We start from the raw sequence: 20,776 nt of genomic DNA on the forward strand, positions 1-20,776 counted from the left end.
GAATGGTGGAGATGGGAATGGATACCGCTCACAGTTAAATCTTCCGCAGTAAGTTAAAGTAAAATCATGTATATGTATATATGATTCAAAGGTTTCAAGCACGTATGTTTAAAAAGTATATGTACATATGTATGTTAAGAGAACCGAGGTTGTAGCTAACAACCCTAGTCTTGAGTTTTTAAGTTTTAGAACGTTGCAACAGCGCATGCAACAAATAAACAAACTTTAAATACGATGGTTTAAATGATTGATTTTGAAAGGACTTTAAGAAGTACTTGAATTTAAGATTTCTCACGAAATTCGTTTTAAGATCAAATTAGATGGCCCGAATGTATTGACTAGTTTTAGAAAGGCTTTTAAAGAGTATGTGAAACAAGAGTTCAAATATCACTTAGTTTGAAAGATATTTTGAGAAAGTTTTATCTTAGTTGAAATTAAGAAAAGTTTTAAGAAATTTAGTGATTCATTATTTTGAAATTATCATTACGAATTATGAAATTATTCCTTCTTATATTTAAAAAAAAAATTTCGCAAATTTTAAAAAATCCCAGTAAGTACAAGTTAAAAAATAAGCTACGGTGACGGCCTCATAGGAGGGTCATCACAGGAATTACTTTTAAAGCCAGTAAAAGCACCTTATACAATATGCTTATATAAAGTAAAAAACAAGAACAAAAACACACCTTATATATATAAAAATGATGCAATCAAGCGTTTGCTAAAAGTGCATAAAAGCACTCTGTGTGAACATCAATTCAATTTTGTAATTAGTCTAAGAAGATGAATTTATTTTTAAGTTTTGTTATTGCTTTTTATTTTTGTTATAAATCCGAATAGTGTTTCTTTTAAACACACTACAATACCAAACTGTATCATGGTATTTCTCTGGCTTTGTTTTTTAGAAGCATTTTCACTTTTGAAATCTCTTATCAAACGGTAATTATGTATATTAGGAAAGCTCATGCTTTAAAGCCAACGATTAAGATCAAAAAAATCCATTTGGTCCCCTGTTTTGGACAGTTCAGCATAGAATATTCTTCATATATGCAATTCAAAACGTCATGAATATTTCGATTGAGATACCTTGTACAAGAATCCACTACATCACATAATAGAGCATGAAAAATTAGTACTCTAATTCCAAAACTTTCTATCTCAAAAGAACGCCAAAGATTCAAAAAAAATGCAATCTAACTTGTGACACAAGTCAACGTATATAGCGACTAATTACACAAAGCACAATGAATATGCCATCTTTCCCATTTATTGGAATTTCAAAATCATAACAAAATCACCAAGAAAACAAACACCCCAAAAAACCTCAAAAGAGAAAATCCCATTTGACCACCACGAGAAATCATCACAGGAAACTGGCAGTCCCCAACAGAAGGATCTTTATCTGAGACCACAGCCAAACCTGAAAAATCACAGCTCCGACTATTTTGGCCATTTACCTGATAATACATGTTGAAAGCATAAGAGGCATTTCCTTGGGCACTCAGATTGTTACAAGAAGACCCAAATCCCAAAGCAGTACAATCTGATAAACTACAAGCATAATCAATGCTATCAGGCAAATCATCCAAGTATTCAGCATCTGGGTTCAAAACGCACCATCTTTTTAGCATGTATTCCACACCATCCACAGCCACTAAGCCTTTATTTCTCTTTGAGCCTGATAAGTCCAGCTCATATTTTGGCTTCCCATCATACTCATAAATCCCCCAATGCCTCTCAAAGTTCCCTGGCTCAATACTTTTGGCATCCTCATCAATGAGACTGAAAAGGTAGACCTCGATTTTCCCTTTTTGTGCCGGGGTCCCGTTCCCACTGAGGGCATGCTGCAGCATGCCCTGATTGAACCTCTTCGCATTCTTGACATTGGCGTGTCTGTCACCATCTGTTGGCCAACCGACTTCTCCGACTATGATCTTCATGTCGGGGAACCCTGCCTTGTTTATGGCTTCAACGAGGGTGTCGAAGTTTGCGTCAAAAACGTTGTTGTAGACCCTGTCGCCATCTCTAACTGGCTTGTAGTTTGTCCCATCAAAGAAGGCAAAATCAAGTGGGAAGTAGTCATTGCTGTAGAGGCTGAGGAAGGGGTAGATGTTGACCGTGAAAGGGGCGTCATTGGCATGGAGGTATTGGATTATCTCGATGGTGATGTCGCGGACTTGAGGTCGGAAATCACCTGCCGATGGGACGGGGTTCGAGTCGGGGGAGAAGTAGACATCTGCATTGAAAGGGACTGTGGCTTTGACCTTTGACCCAACACCTTGATCATTGAGGGCTTGTTGGATGTTCTTGAGTGCTGGAAATGTGGTGTGTGTGTATGAGCCATTATATGCTTCAAGAAAGGGCTCATTGCCTACAGCAACATACCTGTCAAAACACCAATTTAGGGACAAATTTTAGCACAAGGAGAGACAAAATATAGATTTGATAAAGTTTCCTTTTCTCATTTAAATAATGTAAAACATGAAATTAACGACTTTTTAGACAGTAACTATGGTCAAAAAAGACACTAAAAAAAGAAAAGAAATGGCACACCAAACAGTAACAGAAAAACCCAAAAAAGGAAAAGTGTTCTTGGAAAGACCAAGGTAACTATTACCCAAAATTCTAAGATTGTTGAAAGGATTGCCATTAACCCATTACTTAAAGACAATCAAGAAAGAAAATAATGGAAACCGAGAAATATATATATATATATATATATGTATATATATATAGGAGTGTAAGAAAATTTGTGACTGAACTTGATATGGACTCCACCAGTATACAAATAATCGGTGACATTGGCCTCAACCCAATCAGCAGCAACCTTGGGATTCTCACTAATTTCTTGCAACATTATGTTGGGAATTCCCACCATAACTTCAATATTAGTCCCCATTAGAGCCTCCAAAATCCACTCATCAGCCTCAAAAAGCTTAACTTTTGTGAACCCATTTTCCTTCATCATCTTAACCACCTTCCCAGGAGGAAGTTTGTGGCTGGCTATGGTTCCCCAGTTCACGCCAACGCTTGAACAACTACAAACCATGGTCAACAACACAAGAAATGATACTGCCAAGGAGAGGTTGTTACTTCCAAGGATAAGTTGGGGGACTTTTCTTGGTCGTTCCATTTTTTTGTTCTTTGTTTGAATCTTTGATTTCTTGAAGGAAGAAAGAACCTGCAAAGTGTCAATGATTGAAAGAAAGGACGTGGGAAAAGGAGAAGGAAAGGGGAATTCTGTTGGTTGATCTGCTTAGAATTTATAAGGGTGCAAAAGGTTTGGAATTTTGGTTTAGGCTTTTTGGAACCTTCATGAGGAAGGTGAGAAATGTGCTGCCTGTGTTGGTTGGTTTTTTCTATTTTTTTAGTTCGTACAGTACTTATTCAAGAAAAGCAGAAAAGGGGAAGATTCGTTCCTTAATTCAGTTATTCAGTTATGGGACACAGCCAAGTGGTGTTTTTTTGACAACCGGGAGAAATACATTATTGTATGATATCTTGTGTTCAGTCTCTTTTATTTAAGTTTGAAAAAAAAAAAAAAAAAACAAATAGATCAATGCAGCGGTAAGTATATCTTTCTTGCTCCTAACAGGATGTTAGGTACGATCCTTGGCAGCCCAATTGTAGAAAGTATTCTTCGGTCGATAGGTTGTACGTTGTTAGATCATATGACTCGTTTGATTCATGCATTCAAGATAATGATTCTGACATTTGAAATTTAAATTTTTTGTGAGAGAAAAACACCGTAAAAAAAATTAAAATCATGAGTTTAAACGCATGAAACAAACGAGCCTATAGTAATTTGCGTGAAATTAAATTCATCCTATAAGTAGAAGTAAGTCAAGGATTTCTTCAATAGACAATAAGAATAGGGGCGGGATGACACCAGTTGCAGACTTATATAGTGATCCTCTCGCTGATTAAAAAAAGGGGAAAAAAAACTTAAGATTGCTACTTGGCACAATGGGGACACAAAAACATAAAAGGAAGACCATGCCATTGATCTTGAGTTGAAAACCCATTGAGGAGACTTATATGAGAATCCATCCAAAAGGGCTTTTTCCACTTTACCCAGTAAAATAAACCCCAAATGCTTTTCCAGCAAAATTTTACGTGTTAATTTGCATTTCTTTTGGTCTTTTGGTAAAGTTTGCACTTTTATTACTCAGTACCATGTCAATGTCCAATGAGGCAATATGACTATCCCAAGCTCATAAACTTTTCTTTTCTTTATAAGAAGAAGATCACAAACCATGCGTTATATGTATAAATATATATTTCCGGGTATATAAGGGTTAAAAAAGTTTGCCAACTTAGTAGGAATTGTGCATTTCCAAGGGAAAGGATAAAATTAAGGAATTGCTAACGTGGTTCTTGGAAAGCCTGTTATTAAAGTGCGCCACGCGTTTAGAGATTTTACGTTTTGTTCAATGGAGTTTAATAACAACTTTCACTTTTCTTTTTTTCTTCTTCTTTTTTTTTTAATTGCCTCGACTATAAATAATCTGATATTGTTTGTTTAGCTGGACAAGGAGATCAACGTTTTAAAATATATTTTGATGAAAATAGAAAGAGAAGTAACAAGTTCACGACATAATACTAGTTCATTCATATTAACTTTTTACAATTGAATGTCAAACACAAATCGTTTTTCATCGCCATTATAATATTAAGCGCCAATACATTTTTGGCTCTTGGTAAACAAACGTTAAGGAAGAAAGACAGCTGAGCTGAGGCAAAACTGTACCTCATATTAAACAAAACCCAGTTACAATCTAGAATTGGTGAGCTTGTTTTCCATTGTTTTTGTAGCGACTTGGCTTACGCGACCGTTACTTATACTCCGTTCATTTCACCGATTCGAGTTTCGAATTTGAGTTTTGTTACAGTAAAAAACTCTCAGAAACAGTCACATCTAACTTTTCTACTACAGTAAAAAGCTCTCACATAAAGTCACATCTCAACTCGAATTAAAAACTTGAATCAACGAACTAAACATGCTCTTAATTATATAATCCTAAAACATAACGTAAAATTCTTGAATTTGTGAAATAATTTTTTTTGAAATATCGTTTCTTTAAAAACGAAATAATAACTTTCGTAAAACACAAAAATCATAAATTCGTAAAACCTCTTCGATTTAAATTACAACTTTCTAATTTAATTCTAAAATTAGATTTCGTTGTTCATTCTCAAATACTTTTTAAAACGTATTTAAGCTTATTATACTTAATTTCGTAAAACACATTAAACTTAATTTCATAAAATATTTCATAACTTCAGTTAAAGCCTTCTAAAGCGATTTTAAATTTGGTATTGCTATAAATTCGTATTTTGATAACTCTTCAGAATCTTTCTACAACTAACCGTTAAAATTTCTTTATTTTAAATTTCATACATATGTTGCACGAGCTGCGGCAACATTTAAATATTAAATTTTTTAGATTAAGGTTGTATAAATTACAACCTTGGTCTTTTATACCATACGTACGTACATACATAATTGAAACTCATGAATCGTATTTACATAACTTAATTTAAACTGATTGTGGAAGACTATTTGTGAGCGGTATTCATTATCATCTCCACCATTCGCCTATCGCTTACCACTGCCCATCATATGTTGCTGATAGGTTTCTTACCTACAGCATGAACATAATTGAATGAGCTTTCACTCAGCAAGTAAGAAATTCACACTCGCAAAACATAACACAAAACCTTTCTTAAAATATGCATGAGCCGATTAATTTATGCTTCATTATGAACATGTCTTAAATATTTACTAATCTTGTCTTACTTAACATGGTGGGCCTGAGTGTTCATATCAATTGCACGCTATCATCGGGGAGTTGGGGTTTGCCAGGTTCCAACAAGACCGTGATCTTGAAACATGAGTACCTCCCCTTAGGTCGAGAGGACTTGAATTCTCCCCTTAGGTCAAGAGAATTGAACTTGAACATGAGCCTTCCCTTTAGGTCAGGAGGTTGGTATGACACTCTAAACTTTTTCGTTTCACTTGTCTTATTGTGTGTATGCAATATGACATGTTACTACATAACATCATGTTCATAAACGTAATCGTACTTAACATAAGATGAGTCTACGAATATAATTTAACTATTGTATAACTCACATAACATATCCTAACATGGCATTTCTTAACACAACATATCATGATATAACATAGCATACCGTGATATAACATGGCATAACAAGGCATAATTCTAATAATCCATTTCCATAGCATATCGTGACATAGCATATTGTGACATAACATGGCATAACAGGACATAGTACTGATCATGCATTTTCATAATTTTTACAAAGCGGGTAAAAACATCTTAGTTTGAAAACTGTAACTTTCATGTTGTAGGCGAGATTCTAACTTACTCGGTCTCCAGAAGTAGGATCTACTAATTCATCATGTACGTATCCACTATTGATAATTTCTGTGAAAAAACACCAGCTCAGAGTGTAAGAATAATCTTATCTTATGCTATTGAATTTTAGCATGTTCGGGAGGGAATTTAATTTGTTCTTAAAACATAACTTCCTTTATTAAGGATCATAAAAGTCGTAATATTTATTACAAGGATTTATTACTTTAAATCTTCATGATCTGGTTTTTCTTAAATGCCCTTACTTATACAGATAAGGTAGATAATTAATTATCTCATCCATGTAATACACCTAAATTGTTCAGTTAATTAATTTTAATAATTAATTAACTTTCATATTCATATATTTTTAATAATTAATTAAATTTCTTAATCATAACTAAGTCTAAAATAATTTAATTAACTAATTTAATAATTAATTAAATTATTATCTATAAGCCAAATTTTTAATAAACTTTACATTAATGTACTTATAGGGCTCATGTGGTGTTGAGGCCTATATTTAATGTCGTAATATTAAAAATCGTTAATTTTTATATAAAACAATGTATGGCTTATAACATGAACATAAACATAATTTCATAATTAACATATTTCATGAAAATTATACTCTTTAAATTACTATCTTAATTATACTGTAGGCAAGATTTGTACTTGCCTCGATTCCAAGCTAAACGGTTTCGATAGTACTTGCTTGTCATGTCCCACTACATATTTTCTTGAAACTGGTTTCGAGGAGAGCCACAAGCGCTGTGAATGATCATTGGTGACCATCGAAGCATTAGATACCCGATTTTGAACTTCATTCAATCAATCTAAATCACCTCAATTCACGTGCAATCAGTACTGGACCATTTTTATCGAAGTTGAATTTGACCGAACGAAGGTCACTGCTGCGTTAGCACGTTGAATTGAGTCGGGAGAAGGTCTCAGAACTTCAATCGGACATCGGGAACCTCAAGAACGGAGACTCACCAGAGTCAGCTACCCGCGGCGGTGGCTCCAGTGGTCAGATGGCGATGAAACTTTGGGCCCGTTTGTTTGCGTTTTCGTTTTCGTTTTTCACGGTTTTCAAAGCAAAAAAATGAAAACGGGTGTTAAAAACGTGTTTGGTGCAATTTTTTTTAAAAAACAAAACCAAAAACGTTTTTGTCTTTTTGTGGAAATCAGAAAACGAAAAAAAGGTGTTTTCATTTTCTTGTTTTCGTTTTCTGTTTTCTGAAAAACGGATTTCACTTTTTTTTTTCTTTTTCATTTTCTTCCCTCTTTTCTGAAACCGTTTTTGTATTATATATGTTTATTTAATATATTTATTTAATATAATATAATTTAATATATTTAATAATATTATTTATATAATATATTTAATAATATTATTTATTTAATATATTATTATTTAATATATTTAATAATATTATTTATTTAATATATTTAATATATTATTTATTTAATAATATTATTTATTTAATATATTATTACATGTTTTCAAAAATTAAACCACCAAACTCAGTTTCAGTTTTTTTTAAAACTGAAATCAATCTCTAAATAAAACTACCAAACGCATTTTTAGAAATAATTCAAAAATGAAACTAAAAACGTTTTCATTTTCATTTTCGTACAGAAAATAAAAACGTTTTGGAACCAATTCCAAACGCACCCTTTGACTCCCACCCATTTTCAACTTCCCGAGTTCAATGATGGAGTCAATTTCTCCCAGTTCAATCTCTAACTGTGTAGATTGAACTCAGAGATTCTGGAAAACATCGGCAACTTGGTTTCTTGATTCTCCGGTGATAATTTCCTTAAGGGCTTTTGTTACCCACTTCCTTATGGGTGTTTTGACACCAAAATCATGACGATCAAACAATTGGATCGTCAGAATCAACTTCCACCATGAGAGGGCGGCGACCCTCTTCAAATTCTGGCGAAACGGCGGTGTTGATGACTGCTGCTAGTCTGAACATGTTGGGTGTCGACTTATAAGTTGATTGGTGGGGGCAGTGACGCCCACAGATGGTCAGAGGAACAAAAATGGAGATGGCGGTTGTGGCTGGATTTTGCAACTCCGACAACGGCAATCTGACGAGAGTCGAGGGGCAACACCTATACAGTTTTGATCATCTCATCGATCTAAGTTCATAGCCACCGAAATCACCTTAATCCAAGGTCAGATGGTGAAGTTACAGCGACGAGAAAAATGGGTATTTCTGATGTTTCCTCCGGCGAGTGTGGCTTCATTCGAAAGAGCTGGTGGCCACATGACAACATTCCGAACTCAACTAGACGAAAGCTTTCCATTGTTGTGGGAGGTGTCAAAAAGAAAAAAGATTGGAATCCTGTCGGTGGTGGTTCAAAGTGAACGGAGAGGGAGAGAGAGAAAAAGAGAGTGAACGTGAAGAAGAGAAAGAAAGTGAGAATCTTCATAATTTCATTAAGTACACATTTAAATCAAGTCTAGTCTTGTACTAGTGCATATTCTCAAAGATTCTTTCTAAACATATATAATTTGTACTGGTTGAAAGTGATTTACTTAGCCGACGAGAAATTTAATTTTCCAACAAGTCATTTTTACTATTTATTTACAGTTCGATATTAATCTTTGAATAATTTGATGTTGATTTAAATTCTTAATCGTATACTAAATTATACTTTTTCAAATTTTAAAACTATTTCTGGGCTCAATAGTCTAAATTTGATTTTTCTGTATTTTGCCTCAGTAATGACATAGTCATTGACAATGTCAATTCCCAAGTTCGCTCAACATTTTTCTATCGAAAATGCTACTCGCGTAATTTTGATTTAACTAATTGGCAGTTAAAGACTTCTTTAGTGTTGGAGTGATTATCAGTACTAACATTGTATTGTACTTGAAAATTCTTATAACTGGTACTCTCAAATTATTTACGGATTGAAATTTCTTCCACCTTAATTCGCAGTAAGAATCAACCAAATTATTTTGCTCTTACTAGCCACGAAATTTAATGTTACTATTTAATATAGAATTTTGGAATTTACTTTATAATTTCACAAATTCTCAAATCATAAAACTTGACATGAGATTTTCCATGAAAGTCCCCGATTTTAATCATTTAAATTCCAACATAAATTCTCGATGGAATTTTGAACGAACTTTTATAGTCTTTCTTCTTAGATTGCCATGCTCTCTTACAAACTTTCTCGTAATCAATTCCGAAGCTTAAAAACCATAAGCTCTGAACTTATATATATATTTTTTATAGATTTAAAGACGTAATTATATACAATTTTTAATTAATTTTACTTATTAATTATTGGATTTTTTCTGGACATAGTAGCTTTTCTCCACAGCATAGATTTCATGTGTACTAGTTCTTTTATAGCTGGACCGACAGAAATATAAAGGATTAAATGTCACTTTAGTACTTAAACATTTGTCTTGGTGTGGCAAAGTTGGTCCTCTAATTACACCTGCATTCAAAATGTACGGAATAGATCACATGCTGCCTATGTGTCATTTAAGTGAAGGTAAAATTGACATTTTATTGGCTCTTAAGACGGGATTAACTTGTTAAAAAAAGGATTTGGTATAGTGTTCGTGTATGTTCTTGGTATACTCCCAATCGTTTTACCTCTAATTATATTTTAATGACATTTGATAGTGCTAAAGGATATATACAGCCCACTTTAATAATCCAACTGCTCACCACACACGATTTATGTAATTTTTTTTATCATTATTTAAACAATTAGTTAACAAAAAGTTTTCTAGTCCAAATTTGTTGCCATAGTAAACCATATTTTTAATAGCGTTATGAGCATTTTTAGAAGTTTTACTTCAAAAAAGTGAATGTAATCAAATTTGGTTTAAAGGGCAGTCGTTGTGGTAACAATAAGAATTACGAGGCATCGGTACAATTTTTCAAGAAATAAAAGTATTGATTGACATGAAAAATTCTCTTCACCACATAAAGGAAAATCCGTGAAATGGTGTGATATATAATTGGACATTAATCACTTTAATGGGCATGGTTTGCTTTGTAATTTAAACTAAAATTCAAACATTTTTACCACAAATATTTTCACTTATAAAAATTTAAATTTTGTTCAAATTTATGAGTTATGAGTCAAATGGATAATTAAAGGCATTAACACAGAGGTAATGAAGGAATTAAACACGGACACAGGTAGTCTAAATCTCCGACCTCAGAACTTTTTGTGTTCTAACTTTTTAAGTGACGTTTAGTTCATGAGTTTAAAATCATGATTCATAATTCTAATTTTTAAAATTTAAATTTTTTATGAAAGAAAATACTATAATAAAATTAAGAATTATAATTCTAAACCAGACAAAATCCTTAAGATAAACGTACACTTTACTAAAGAAAAAAAAAAAGTTAACACTCGTTAGTTACTTCTTTCTTTTTTTTTCTTTTTTTTTTCCTTTTTTTTTTTTTTTTTTTTTTTTTTTTCCTTTTTTTTTTTTTTTTTTTGCTTGAAAAACAATCTCGTTACTTGATAACGTAACGGTCGTAGTACTAACGGGACACCTTAGATTGGTTGATTTGAATCAAACAAACAGAGGTGGGCGATTTGAATTTGAAATCTCGTAACGGCCAAATCCTAAAAACTTTCTTCCCTTATTTCACACCCTCTCTTCTCTCTCTCTTCCACACACACTCACACACACACGCACAAACCTCTCACATCTCTCTCTCTCTCTCTCTCCTCACTAACAAACCAGAAAAAATGGCTTCTCTAACCCCAGGAATCCTCCTCAAGCTCCTCCAGTCCATGAACTCTCCGACCAAAGTCACCGGCGACCACCGCTCCGCCCTTCTCCAGGTGATCGGCATCGTCCCCGCCCTCTCCTCCGGCTCCTCCGACCTCTGGCCCAACCACGGCTTCTTCGTCCACCTCTCCGACTCCCTCAACTCCACTTACGTCTCCCTCTCCGACCGCGACGTCGATCTCATCCTCAACAACCGCCTCCACCTTGGCCAGTTCGTCTACGTCGACCGCCTCGTCTTCCACTCTCCTCTACCCCTCGTCTCCGGCCTCCGTCCCCTCCCCGGCCGCCACCCCTTACTCGGCTCTCCCCAAACCCTCATCGCCCGGATTTCCCCCTCCACCCGCAATTTCCTTATCCAGCCCCTCTCCGACTCCGACTCCGATCTCGATCCGATTTCGATTATCTTGAAGCAATCCGAGGAAGTGAAGATCGAAGGGAAATCGGAGAAGACGAGTAGCAGATCGAGACAGCCGCTCGCGCCTCGGGATAATGTCCCGATGACGGGGAATTCCGATGATTCTTCTTCCAAGGGGTCGGCTAATAGGCCTTCTCGATTTTCGTCTCCGGCCGGTGCGAAGAGGTCGGCGTCTGTCGGAAAGAAGAATTTTGCGACGCCGATTGTGGCGCCGGCGGAGAGAGATCCGTCACCGGCGGTGAAGGCTAAGCGGTCTTCGTCTCCGGTCCCGTCGAAGTGTGTGGTTCCGAGCTTGGTGGCGGCGCGGGATGAGAATAGGAAGTCGGCTAAGGAGCCGGCGATTATAGTTCCGTCGAGGTATAGGCAGCCGTCGCCGAATGCGCGTCGGCAGGCCTCGCCGGCGGCGCGGAGGGCTTCACTTTCGCCAGGGAGAAGGTTGTCGGGCGTGAGGGTATCGCCGATGGTGGCTGGCGCTGCTGATTCTTCCGGTAAGAAGAAGATGGCGGCTATGGCTGCAGGGATTGCGAAGGTCTCCGAGGCGATTGCAGGTTCTGCGAAGAGTGGCCGAAAGAGTTGGGATGAGCCAGGTGCTGCAATAACCCCCTCTGAGCAACAAAAAGAGAAGAGCGTTTCCAAGAATAAACCTGATCTGCAAGCCATTTTGCGGACCCAGGTAATTGTTTTTTCTGCAGACTTTTTCGTGGAAGATGATTTTTCTTTCCTTTTTGTTTTTTGGTATTTTTCTATTCTGAATTTGTGGTTCTGTTTATGTAGGCTGCCATTTCAAGACGTTTGAGTGATGTAAGTCGCAAATCCTGTAGTGATGATCCAACAACACAAGAGAAAATAAAGTCTAGCTCGCCTGAATCTTTGTTGGGGAAAGAAAAAACAACGAACAACGCGGGTCTAGCTATAACTGTTCATGAGAAGAAATGGACTGATGGGAGTGTTTCATTGGAGACAGTCTCTACAGACCTTGCAAAACTTGGGAAGGTACTATAAATAAACAACCTGATTTTATACAGTTATACCAACTTATTGAGTTTAACCTGTTTTGTGCTTGTTGCAACTTAGGCAATTGAACTAGGAGGAACAACTTGTCAATGTATGTAACAAAGAGTTATACGACTTTCTAGTAAGAAGAAATGTCAGTTTCTAGGCATCTGTGTGTTTTTCCCTTTTTCTTTTTTTTTTTCATCTTGGAGGCTACTTATGCAATTGAACTTAGGAGGCTAATTTGTAAATTACACAAAAAGTTGGATTGTTTTAGTAAAGAAAGAATGCTAGATTAGACTAAACCACACCTAAATGCAGGAAGCCATGCAAAGAAAAGTTCTTGCTTCCACGGCTGCAGCTGAAGCATTAGAGGAGGCAATTGCTACTGAGTCCATTATTAGGAGTTTAAGGTAATGCTCGTCTCTATCTCTACGAATTTCTATATAACTTAAATTGGCTACAATTTTTCAAAATTGACCTGAGTAGATATGATATGGTTTGATTGATGCATTTATATGGTTAAATTTTCTTTGTTGATGTTGTCCTTAAACTTTGAAAGAGATTAATGTTTATCATCTCTTATGACCACTATGATGATCATAAACTTTTCTATCCTTTCGATTTCAGCATGTTTTCAGAACTCTCGTCTACATCCAAGGTTGGGAATCCTCTACCAACTATAGACCGCTTCTTTGCAATCTACGATGATATTGTAAAACACACCACAATTGCTGAATCCGTTGCCCATAGCCACACCTCCGAAACACCCCGTGATAAACTTAACATTGCCAATGAGCAAACAAACTCTGTTTCTCTCTGGGTTGAAGCTGCCTTAGCCACTGATCTCCAAATCGTCTCTCTTCTGACTACCCAAGTCAACAACAAAGCCCCATCAAACCTGCAAAAGAGTATGTCAAAACGACAATCTTTTGTGTCATCTTCCTCTTCTTCATCTTCCAAGAACCAGTCCAAGATCTCGTTGCCGCAATCAAACACCGCTCAATGGAAAAAGGGTCATGGAATGAAAGAGACGGTTGAGCTTGCAAACAAGCTGCAATCTGAGATGAAAATGTGGTTTCTACGCTTTGTTGAGGAGGCCATCGACGCTGGTTTTAGGGTTTTCGGTGAGTGCCGTTCTGATGGAGGGAGATTATCCCTGGACTGTGGATCCATTGCTGCGGTTTTGTCGCAGTTGAAACGAGTAAATGAGTGGTTGGAGAGAGTGGTCTCAAAGAAGGATGAGAGGAACAGCGAGAAGGTTGATCGGCTTAAAAGGAAGATTTATGGTTTTGTTATTCAGCATGTCGGAACAACTTTTGATAATAACAACTCAATTTTCTTGTAAAATCTGGATTCATCACGTCTTTCAGGAATTGTTTCTATTGTTTGTAAATCCTTATGACTCTCCGAGGATGATTTTCATTGATTTTTCTTTCTTCTAAATGTTTTTTTATTATTTGAAAATTGAAGTTGGCATATATGATCAGAGTTCTTACAGTTTCTGCCTTCACGGTTGATGTTTTCCCGTGAGCATTTTCAAAATGATATGTATTGGTTGTCGTGTAGCTATCTATAAAAGTTATATTCCTCTAGTTCACCAAACTTAAACGAGTTGTTTTAGGCCCAATAAGAGCCCGACACGAAAATTAGGGAATGAAAAACTGAAAAGGACGTGAAAATCTACAGTGAAACTGAAAACAAAAACAAAATCAGTTACAATTTGGAAAAAGCTGGGACAAATCCCTGCATGGCAGCCAAATAGGCTCTTATCCTGTTCATATCCCTATGCTTTAAAAGATGAAGAGAAAATTAGGAAAATGCACCTTTTAACTCTATTTTTATTTTTGTTAAAAGCACATTTTTAACTATTTTTTCCTTAATGTACATGCTTTTAATTATGCTCATTTTTAGGGGTGTTCGTAGTCAGTTTATACTGTTTTTAAACTATCAACTAAATTAAAAATAATTTTTTCTTTTAAACGGTTTGATATTTTTGACAAAAATCAAATGGAACAAATCACTTATAAGCGGTTTGGATGGTTTAAGCTTAATATTAAAAAATTTTCAATAATTCATAAAAATTATAAAATCGTTAATCAATAAAAATAAAAATACACCATTTAAAGTTTTAATACAAACCAATTAAAATACGATATGATGTATTTTATAAGTGTAGAGCCTTCATTATGGTGAATAAAAATTAAAATAAATATAAAAAATATTTTAAAATTTAAAAAATTATATATGTATATTTTTTGGTGGATTATTGAGCAGTTTAGGGAGTCCAAACTATAGACCAAACCGCTAAAAAAATTAGATTAAAAAATTGACCAAACCACTCAATAATTAAAAATAATTAGCGATTCGATTCGATTTAGTTTGAATTTGACGGTTTTTGTGTTTTGGCACCTCACTCAGCTTAAATTGATATATGCAGAGGGAGAAAAACATTAGGGCAAAAAACTTTTAGTGCGTAAGAAAAGGAAAACAGAAATGAAGAAGATAATATGCATCACGTGACAATATTAGAGAATTAAGTAAAACCTTACAACGCTTAATGCCATTTAATGCAGTTTTGTAAAATTCAGCATTGCTCCATCTTTTAAATGATATAATACAACTTTACATGGTAAAACCTATACCTGTTTTTTTTTTTTTTTAATTTATTTATTTAAAAAACCCAATAATCACGTTCCGATATAAGATCGGAGGGCTCACATTCTTCCATCAAGCCGTATACCAAGTGTAGACAATTCATTTTTAGTTCTTTTAAGCCCCGTTAGTTTTTGTTTTGCGCAATCAAACATTATTATTCCTTGAACTATGGGTAGTGTTTCATATCGCTCTTTTTTTTTTCTTTTTTTTTTTCCCTGGCTAGATTAGGAATTTAACGTTGAATTTTGACCGTTTTCATTCCTAGCACTAAATTGACGAAGATATAATCATGTAACTTGGTTTTTTTCTTTTTTTTCTTTTTTTCTTCTTTTTTTTTTAAAGTAGAAGATGCTCTAGTTTTAAGGGTCTTTAATCATTAAAAAACGAAAATCAGAAATGAAAGTGACATAATGCTCATATTATTATGAGTGACTAACTTCTGTAATAAGAATTTTATTTTTTTTATTGTCGATAAAAACTACACTTTAATCGTTAATCCACCGGTAAATTAACTCCTCTATTTTGTTGGCGACACGTGCTCGGATATAGGCCCATCACGCGTGCATATCCAAAGGCCACGTTGAAGTCTGAAAACCAAATCCACACAACACAACACAAACGAACAAAAATACAACACTTCTCTAACATCACAGCCTTCTTCAAGGGTTTATTTTTCTCTAATTTTCTCTCATTACAAAACTCACTCACAGAGAGAAGACACACACACACACACATATATATACATATATATGTATATATTACACTCACACTCGTTCTTAAGCGTTATCTCTCAGGATTTTGGTCTGAACTCTGAATTCTGAAACATCAAAAGGAGGAAAAAAAAAAAAAAAAACCTCCTCTTGGTTGCTTTAAAACGGTTCGTTTTAGCCTCTTCTCGCTTCCGATCGACCAATCTCTCTCCGTCGGAAGATCCGATAATCTTTTCCAATCTCAAACCCTAATTTGCCTCTTCTTCTCTGCGGTTTTCTCCTTCAATTTCGAGAGCTTCTTCTTCCATTGACGAAAAGCTCGGAGCTTTTGCTTTGCTGTGTTGGGAGCTTTCGGATTGGGGGCGAGAATGGCGGGAGGCGGGAGCAGGAGGGAGGAGTCGCTGGTGATAAACAGCACCAACGTTTTTGCGGCGCTCGGGAGCTTGAAGAAGAAGAAGAAGCCGTCGGAGAAGGGCTCGTCGAAGGGCAAAGGCTCTTCAGCTAGGAAGCCGGAGAAGGAGCCGGAGAAGGAGGTGTTTTGGGCTCCGACGCCGCTCACCAAGAAGTCCTGGGCCGACGTCGACGACGAGGACGATGACGATTACTACGCCGTCACGGCGCCGCCGCAATCGGTCTGGGGCGCCACCGCTGATTCCGCCACGGCCAAGGACGCCCAGCTGGAGCCCGAGAGTGAGCCTGCTCTTGAGGTGAGAAGTCTCTTCTTTTGTTTTAACTGGTTCATTTCATGATCTTGTTGTTATGCATGAGGTTAGTGTGTTATGATATGGTATTATGGATATGTTTGTTTATGTTCTGGTGATGTCTAATTTAGGGTTTATTGTCTGAAAACAGAAATGTATTGGAATCTGGATTGTTCTGAGGACTCAGGATGTTGTTTTGAGAATGTGTACTGGCGTGGTTTTGATTGTTTGTTTCATTTTTTATGAATTAAATTCATAATCACTCACTTGATTATCAATTTCGTCTGCCGTTCTTACAAGGAGTTTGGGAACAATGATTTAGTCTTAAAAGAATTGTGAATTGGGTTTTTTATGATGTTAATTTTTGCAAATGAAACCCACTTATATTGTTGTTTGTTTAGGTCTTAGGGTTAGAAGAGTAAGGGTTTCAACGAGCATTCAGTTTTTATGGTAATGTTTAAGTCATGGAGTTTGTAGGTCAAAGGCTTTACAATGTGGTAGACGGAATGCTACTTCAATTATTCTTTTGCTTTCTTTAATGATATTTGACGCCGATCCTCCAAAGTTTGCGTCTCCGGCACTAAATGAGTTGCAGTTTATTCCCCTTGGTCTACACGTGTTTGTTAATCGTGTCTCTGTCTGTTATGACCTGCTTTTCTGCGGCTTTCGTGGATGCATTTAGTTTTGTGTTTGTCGTTATGTTCGAGTTTTTAGAATTGCTTTGTCGTCGTGCGATCGGTATCCACAGCAGACTTTAAATGTAGCTGCAAAGTTTTGTCAGATTCCATTTGCTTAATAACTCTAGGTAACAGAGTCTGAAGATAATGATTGAGTTTGTCGGATTTCTTTCCCCTTTGACATGTGTTTATTGTCGTAGAAGATTAAGGAATATTTGGTTGATTGATTCAGAGCTTTTAATCTATGAAAATTTCCCTTTTTTAAAAAGAAATGTAAGTGCGTCTAAGCATATCCAAAATTTGGTCTCAGTATCAGGTGGTAATTTATGGTGCCTGTTAAAACATTTTCAAGTAGCTTATGATCCATATGTTTATCTGATTACATTTCAATAAGGTGTTAATTGGCCATCTAAGATGGTTGAATCTTGAATGTGGGACCTAGCTACTCCGATAACTGTTGCATTTATCTAAATAGTGAAGAGACTTATGGAAAGAATCTTCTTATTCTTTGTGTTTAAATCAGACATGACTTGAATCAAAGAATTAAAAGCCAGCGTTACAAACATTGTTTCCCAACCAAACAATCCTCTTATTTAGAATGACCTAACCAAATGTGAGAAATAAGGATTTAACCAAAATAGGCCAAGCATTTTATGATGCATCTAGTTACCATAAAAGAAATTGAGGCTCGTAGTGTAATTCCCTGGTACATTATGATTGCGTGCCACCTATATAGCAAAAAAAAAAAAAAGTGTTGATTTATTTGAAGACAACTTTTAAACCTATTCTGCAAAATTTATTAGCATTATGGTTTTGTACTTTGGCATTTCGAAGATATTTATTCTGGATATTGGAGTATTGGAGTTCAGAGCGGAGGTCATTATGCTCCGACTCCGTGTTTCTTCCTTTCATTGGAATTGCTTTCTTCCATTCAGCTAAAGTTATAATTTTGTTCCTCAGATTTAAGAGCCTAAAGTGTCTAATAGCAGTGCCAAAATTCATAATCTCACAGAACTTGGAATTTACATTCTTACTTCAATTCCAGGTAATAAGCGAGAGTGAGGAAGAAGCTCTTGATGAAGTCGATGATGATGTGGATGAAGAACATGAGCATGAACCTGAAGCACCATTGCAAACTGAGTCAGTTAAGAAGCCTGATGAAGTTTATGTTCCTCCTAAGGAATCAGAAAGGCAGCTCTCCAAGAAAGAACTGAAGAAAAAGGAGCTTGAAGAACTTGATGCTGTTCTTGCTGAGTTAGGAATCAGTGGCCAAGATGATTCCCGTGGTAATTTAGCATTTCTTTATGTTTTGGCATTTTAGTCCTTTTTGTTAGTTGTACATAGCTAGTCTCAATCATGACAGATAAGTAGCATTCTCACGAATTGATCATTATCTCCCAGAAATTTGAGTGTTTACCTTGTTTAATGCCTAAGATGCCCTAGTTTTTCAAAGTTTCGAAATATTTTAATATTTTTATTCCCATAAGTCGCCTAAATAAGAGGATAACAATTGATGATTGCTACAAGTGTAGCATTGTTTAATTTTGTTTCCATCTTGTCTTTTTCCTGCTATTGTTTCTTCATTTCTGTGATAAGGAAGTGGGAATGTTCCACTCTATATGAGTTGAATGACTTAGCTAGACTTTTTTTATCTTAAAAGGAGCATGAGCTAGAACTTCTACGATGAATTGGTAGGGACATTCAATGCTTTTTAGTTGATTAGTGCTACAAGCATTTTAAGAGCATTGTCATTCTAAATGCTAGTGAGACCAAAGAGTTTCAGTTGATAGTATAATTTAGGAATGTTGAAAGCGGGCCAAAAAACTGCATGACTTCTTGCCTGGTGGTTTGCTGTTTGATAGCCAATTACAATCTATCTTCAACTTGAAACGTGTTTGCTGGGATTTCCATTAAATTTGACTTTACAAGCAGTATCATTTTCTTATTATTCAAATTTCCTTGACATGAGCTGATCTTTCTTGCGTGAGCCTATCTTTTTCATGTTTAGGTGCTGCTCAAGAGAAGAAAGAAGAGAACCTCAATGGGGAGGTGGACAAGAAGGAAAATGCTGGTGAGAGCAAATCTGCAAAGAAGAAGAAAAAGAAAGACAAATCAAAAGAGTCAAAAGAATCTCAAGACCAGGCTGACGGAGCAGATGGAGGAAACGCAGCAGATGAAACTGCTGAGGCTGAGAACGTGGAAGATTTACCCGCAATAGATGTCAAAGAGAGGCTAAAGAAAGTAACATCCATGAAGAAGAAGAAATCAAGCAAAGAGATGGATGCTGCCGCACGAGCTGCTGCGAGTGAAGCTGCAGCCAGGAATGCAAGGCTAGCTGCCGCAAAGAAAAAGGAGAAGAATCACTACAATCAGCAGCCGGTAAGGTAAACCGGCCAGTTTTGTTTTAAATTTATCTTTTCTTTTTCATATATGAACATGTACTGTTGTTCATTTGTTGGATGTCAAAATAAACTCTTTAGGAACTGGTTTTTCGAATTTGAACGTCAACAAGATACTTGTTTTTACTTAAAAGGAAAAAGGAAAATATGTTCTTATATCTTTCCGATGCGACGTTTCTAATTGATGTGCGAATTTTACATCTGAATGCGTAGTCTTCCAGAGACCCGTGAAGCTCCGTAGCTTCATGGGTTTTGGAGCACATTAATAAGAGCTCACAAGTAATACTAGGATTTTGATCCTGAAAATATTGACACTATTCACAACTAGTATGGAGGAATAAGTAAAATTGTGAAGATTGAACATGGTGTTGAATGCTAGGTTGCAACTAAGCAAAGGTTGCACAAGGGATATACTCTAGTTTCTAATGTGACGTTTCCTGGAGTTGGTGATTCAAACATGATTTCATGGATTATAAGCTGGCTGCAAATATTCCCTCATTGGCGAATTTTTTTAGAATATTTCAGTTGTAAATAGTAATTGTTTTCAGTAGGCATGCCTTGGATCAAGCTTGGGCTTATCATTAAGAACTTTTCATATCAAAGCTCAATTGTTGAATTGGAGGAATATCGCTTTAAGTGAATTTGTATTTGACTATATCATTAGGTTAAAACCTAATTGGATAAAATGGAATACAAGTGATAATCTAATTTACTAAGGCAACTTGGAGCTGAAAGTTCAGGCCGCTTGGGTCATGCCGGGCTAGCCCGAACTCTTAAGTGGGTTGAGATCGGGCGAGTAATGACGGACTTTAAGTTGGCCTGTTTGTTCATGTCCAAACTTACAATTATCGGTTAGGCCCAATTCAATTAAGTCCGTGTTGTCTGCCCAATTTTATTGTATTCCCTCCACCTTTTACTACAGTCTTACTGTATTTCCCACCTTTTACTAACTTCTTCTTTTTTATTTTTTTTTTTAATTTTTTAAATCCACTCTTTATGACCTCCTTTTAGGGCTAAAGGAAATGCATTTTAAGTACACTACTTAGTAGATATGAGA

The 20,776-nt window shown here is 35.9% G+C and overlaps 3 protein-coding genes across 3 annotated transcripts; 2 read left to right on the forward strand and 1 right to left on the reverse strand.

The window, feature by feature from the left end:
- Nucleotides 1–1,059: 1,059 nt before the first annotated feature.
- LOC21403735 (glucan endo-1,3-beta-glucosidase 8) lies at nt 1,060–3,213 on the reverse strand. The gene is made up of 3 exons (XM_010090570.2): nt 2,760–3,213; nt 1,321–2,382; nt 1,060–1,099 (listed from the first exon to the last, which is right to left on the reverse strand). The coding sequence occupies exons 1-3, from the start codon at nt 3,128–3,130 to the stop codon at nt 1,060–1,062; spliced, it is 1,473 nt and encodes a 490-aa protein (XP_010088872.2). The 5' UTR covers nt 3,131–3,213.
- A 7,840-nt stretch (nt 3,214–11,053) lies between these two features.
- Nucleotides 11,054–14,072, forward strand: LOC21403736. The gene is made up of 4 exons (XM_010090571.2): nt 11,054–12,254; nt 12,356–12,574; nt 12,896–12,987; nt 13,205–14,072. Exons 1-4 carry the CDS (start codon nt 11,124–11,126, stop codon nt 13,920–13,922), a joined length of 2,160 nt encoding a protein of 719 aa, XP_010088873.1. The 5' UTR covers nt 11,054–11,123; the 3' UTR covers nt 13,923–14,072.
- Nucleotides 14,073–16,007: 1,935 nt separating this feature from the next.
- LOC21403737 (DNA ligase 1) lies at nt 16,008–19,884 on the forward strand. Its single transcript, XM_024174102.1, has 3 exons — nt 16,008–16,649; nt 18,366–18,606; nt 19,329–19,884. The coding sequence occupies exons 1-3, from the start codon at nt 16,311–16,313 to the stop codon at nt 19,706–19,708; spliced, it is 960 nt and encodes a 319-aa protein (XP_024029870.1). The 5' UTR covers nt 16,008–16,310; the 3' UTR covers nt 19,709–19,884.
- The last annotated feature ends 892 nt before the right edge of the window (nt 19,885–20,776 follow it).

The sequence above is a fragment of the Morus notabilis genome, unplaced genomic scaffold, assembly GCF_000414095.1.
Source record: "Morus notabilis unplaced genomic scaffold, ASM41409v2 Scaffold625, whole genome shotgun sequence".
Taxonomy (NCBI): domain Eukaryota; kingdom Viridiplantae; phylum Streptophyta; class Magnoliopsida; order Rosales; family Moraceae; genus Morus; species Morus notabilis.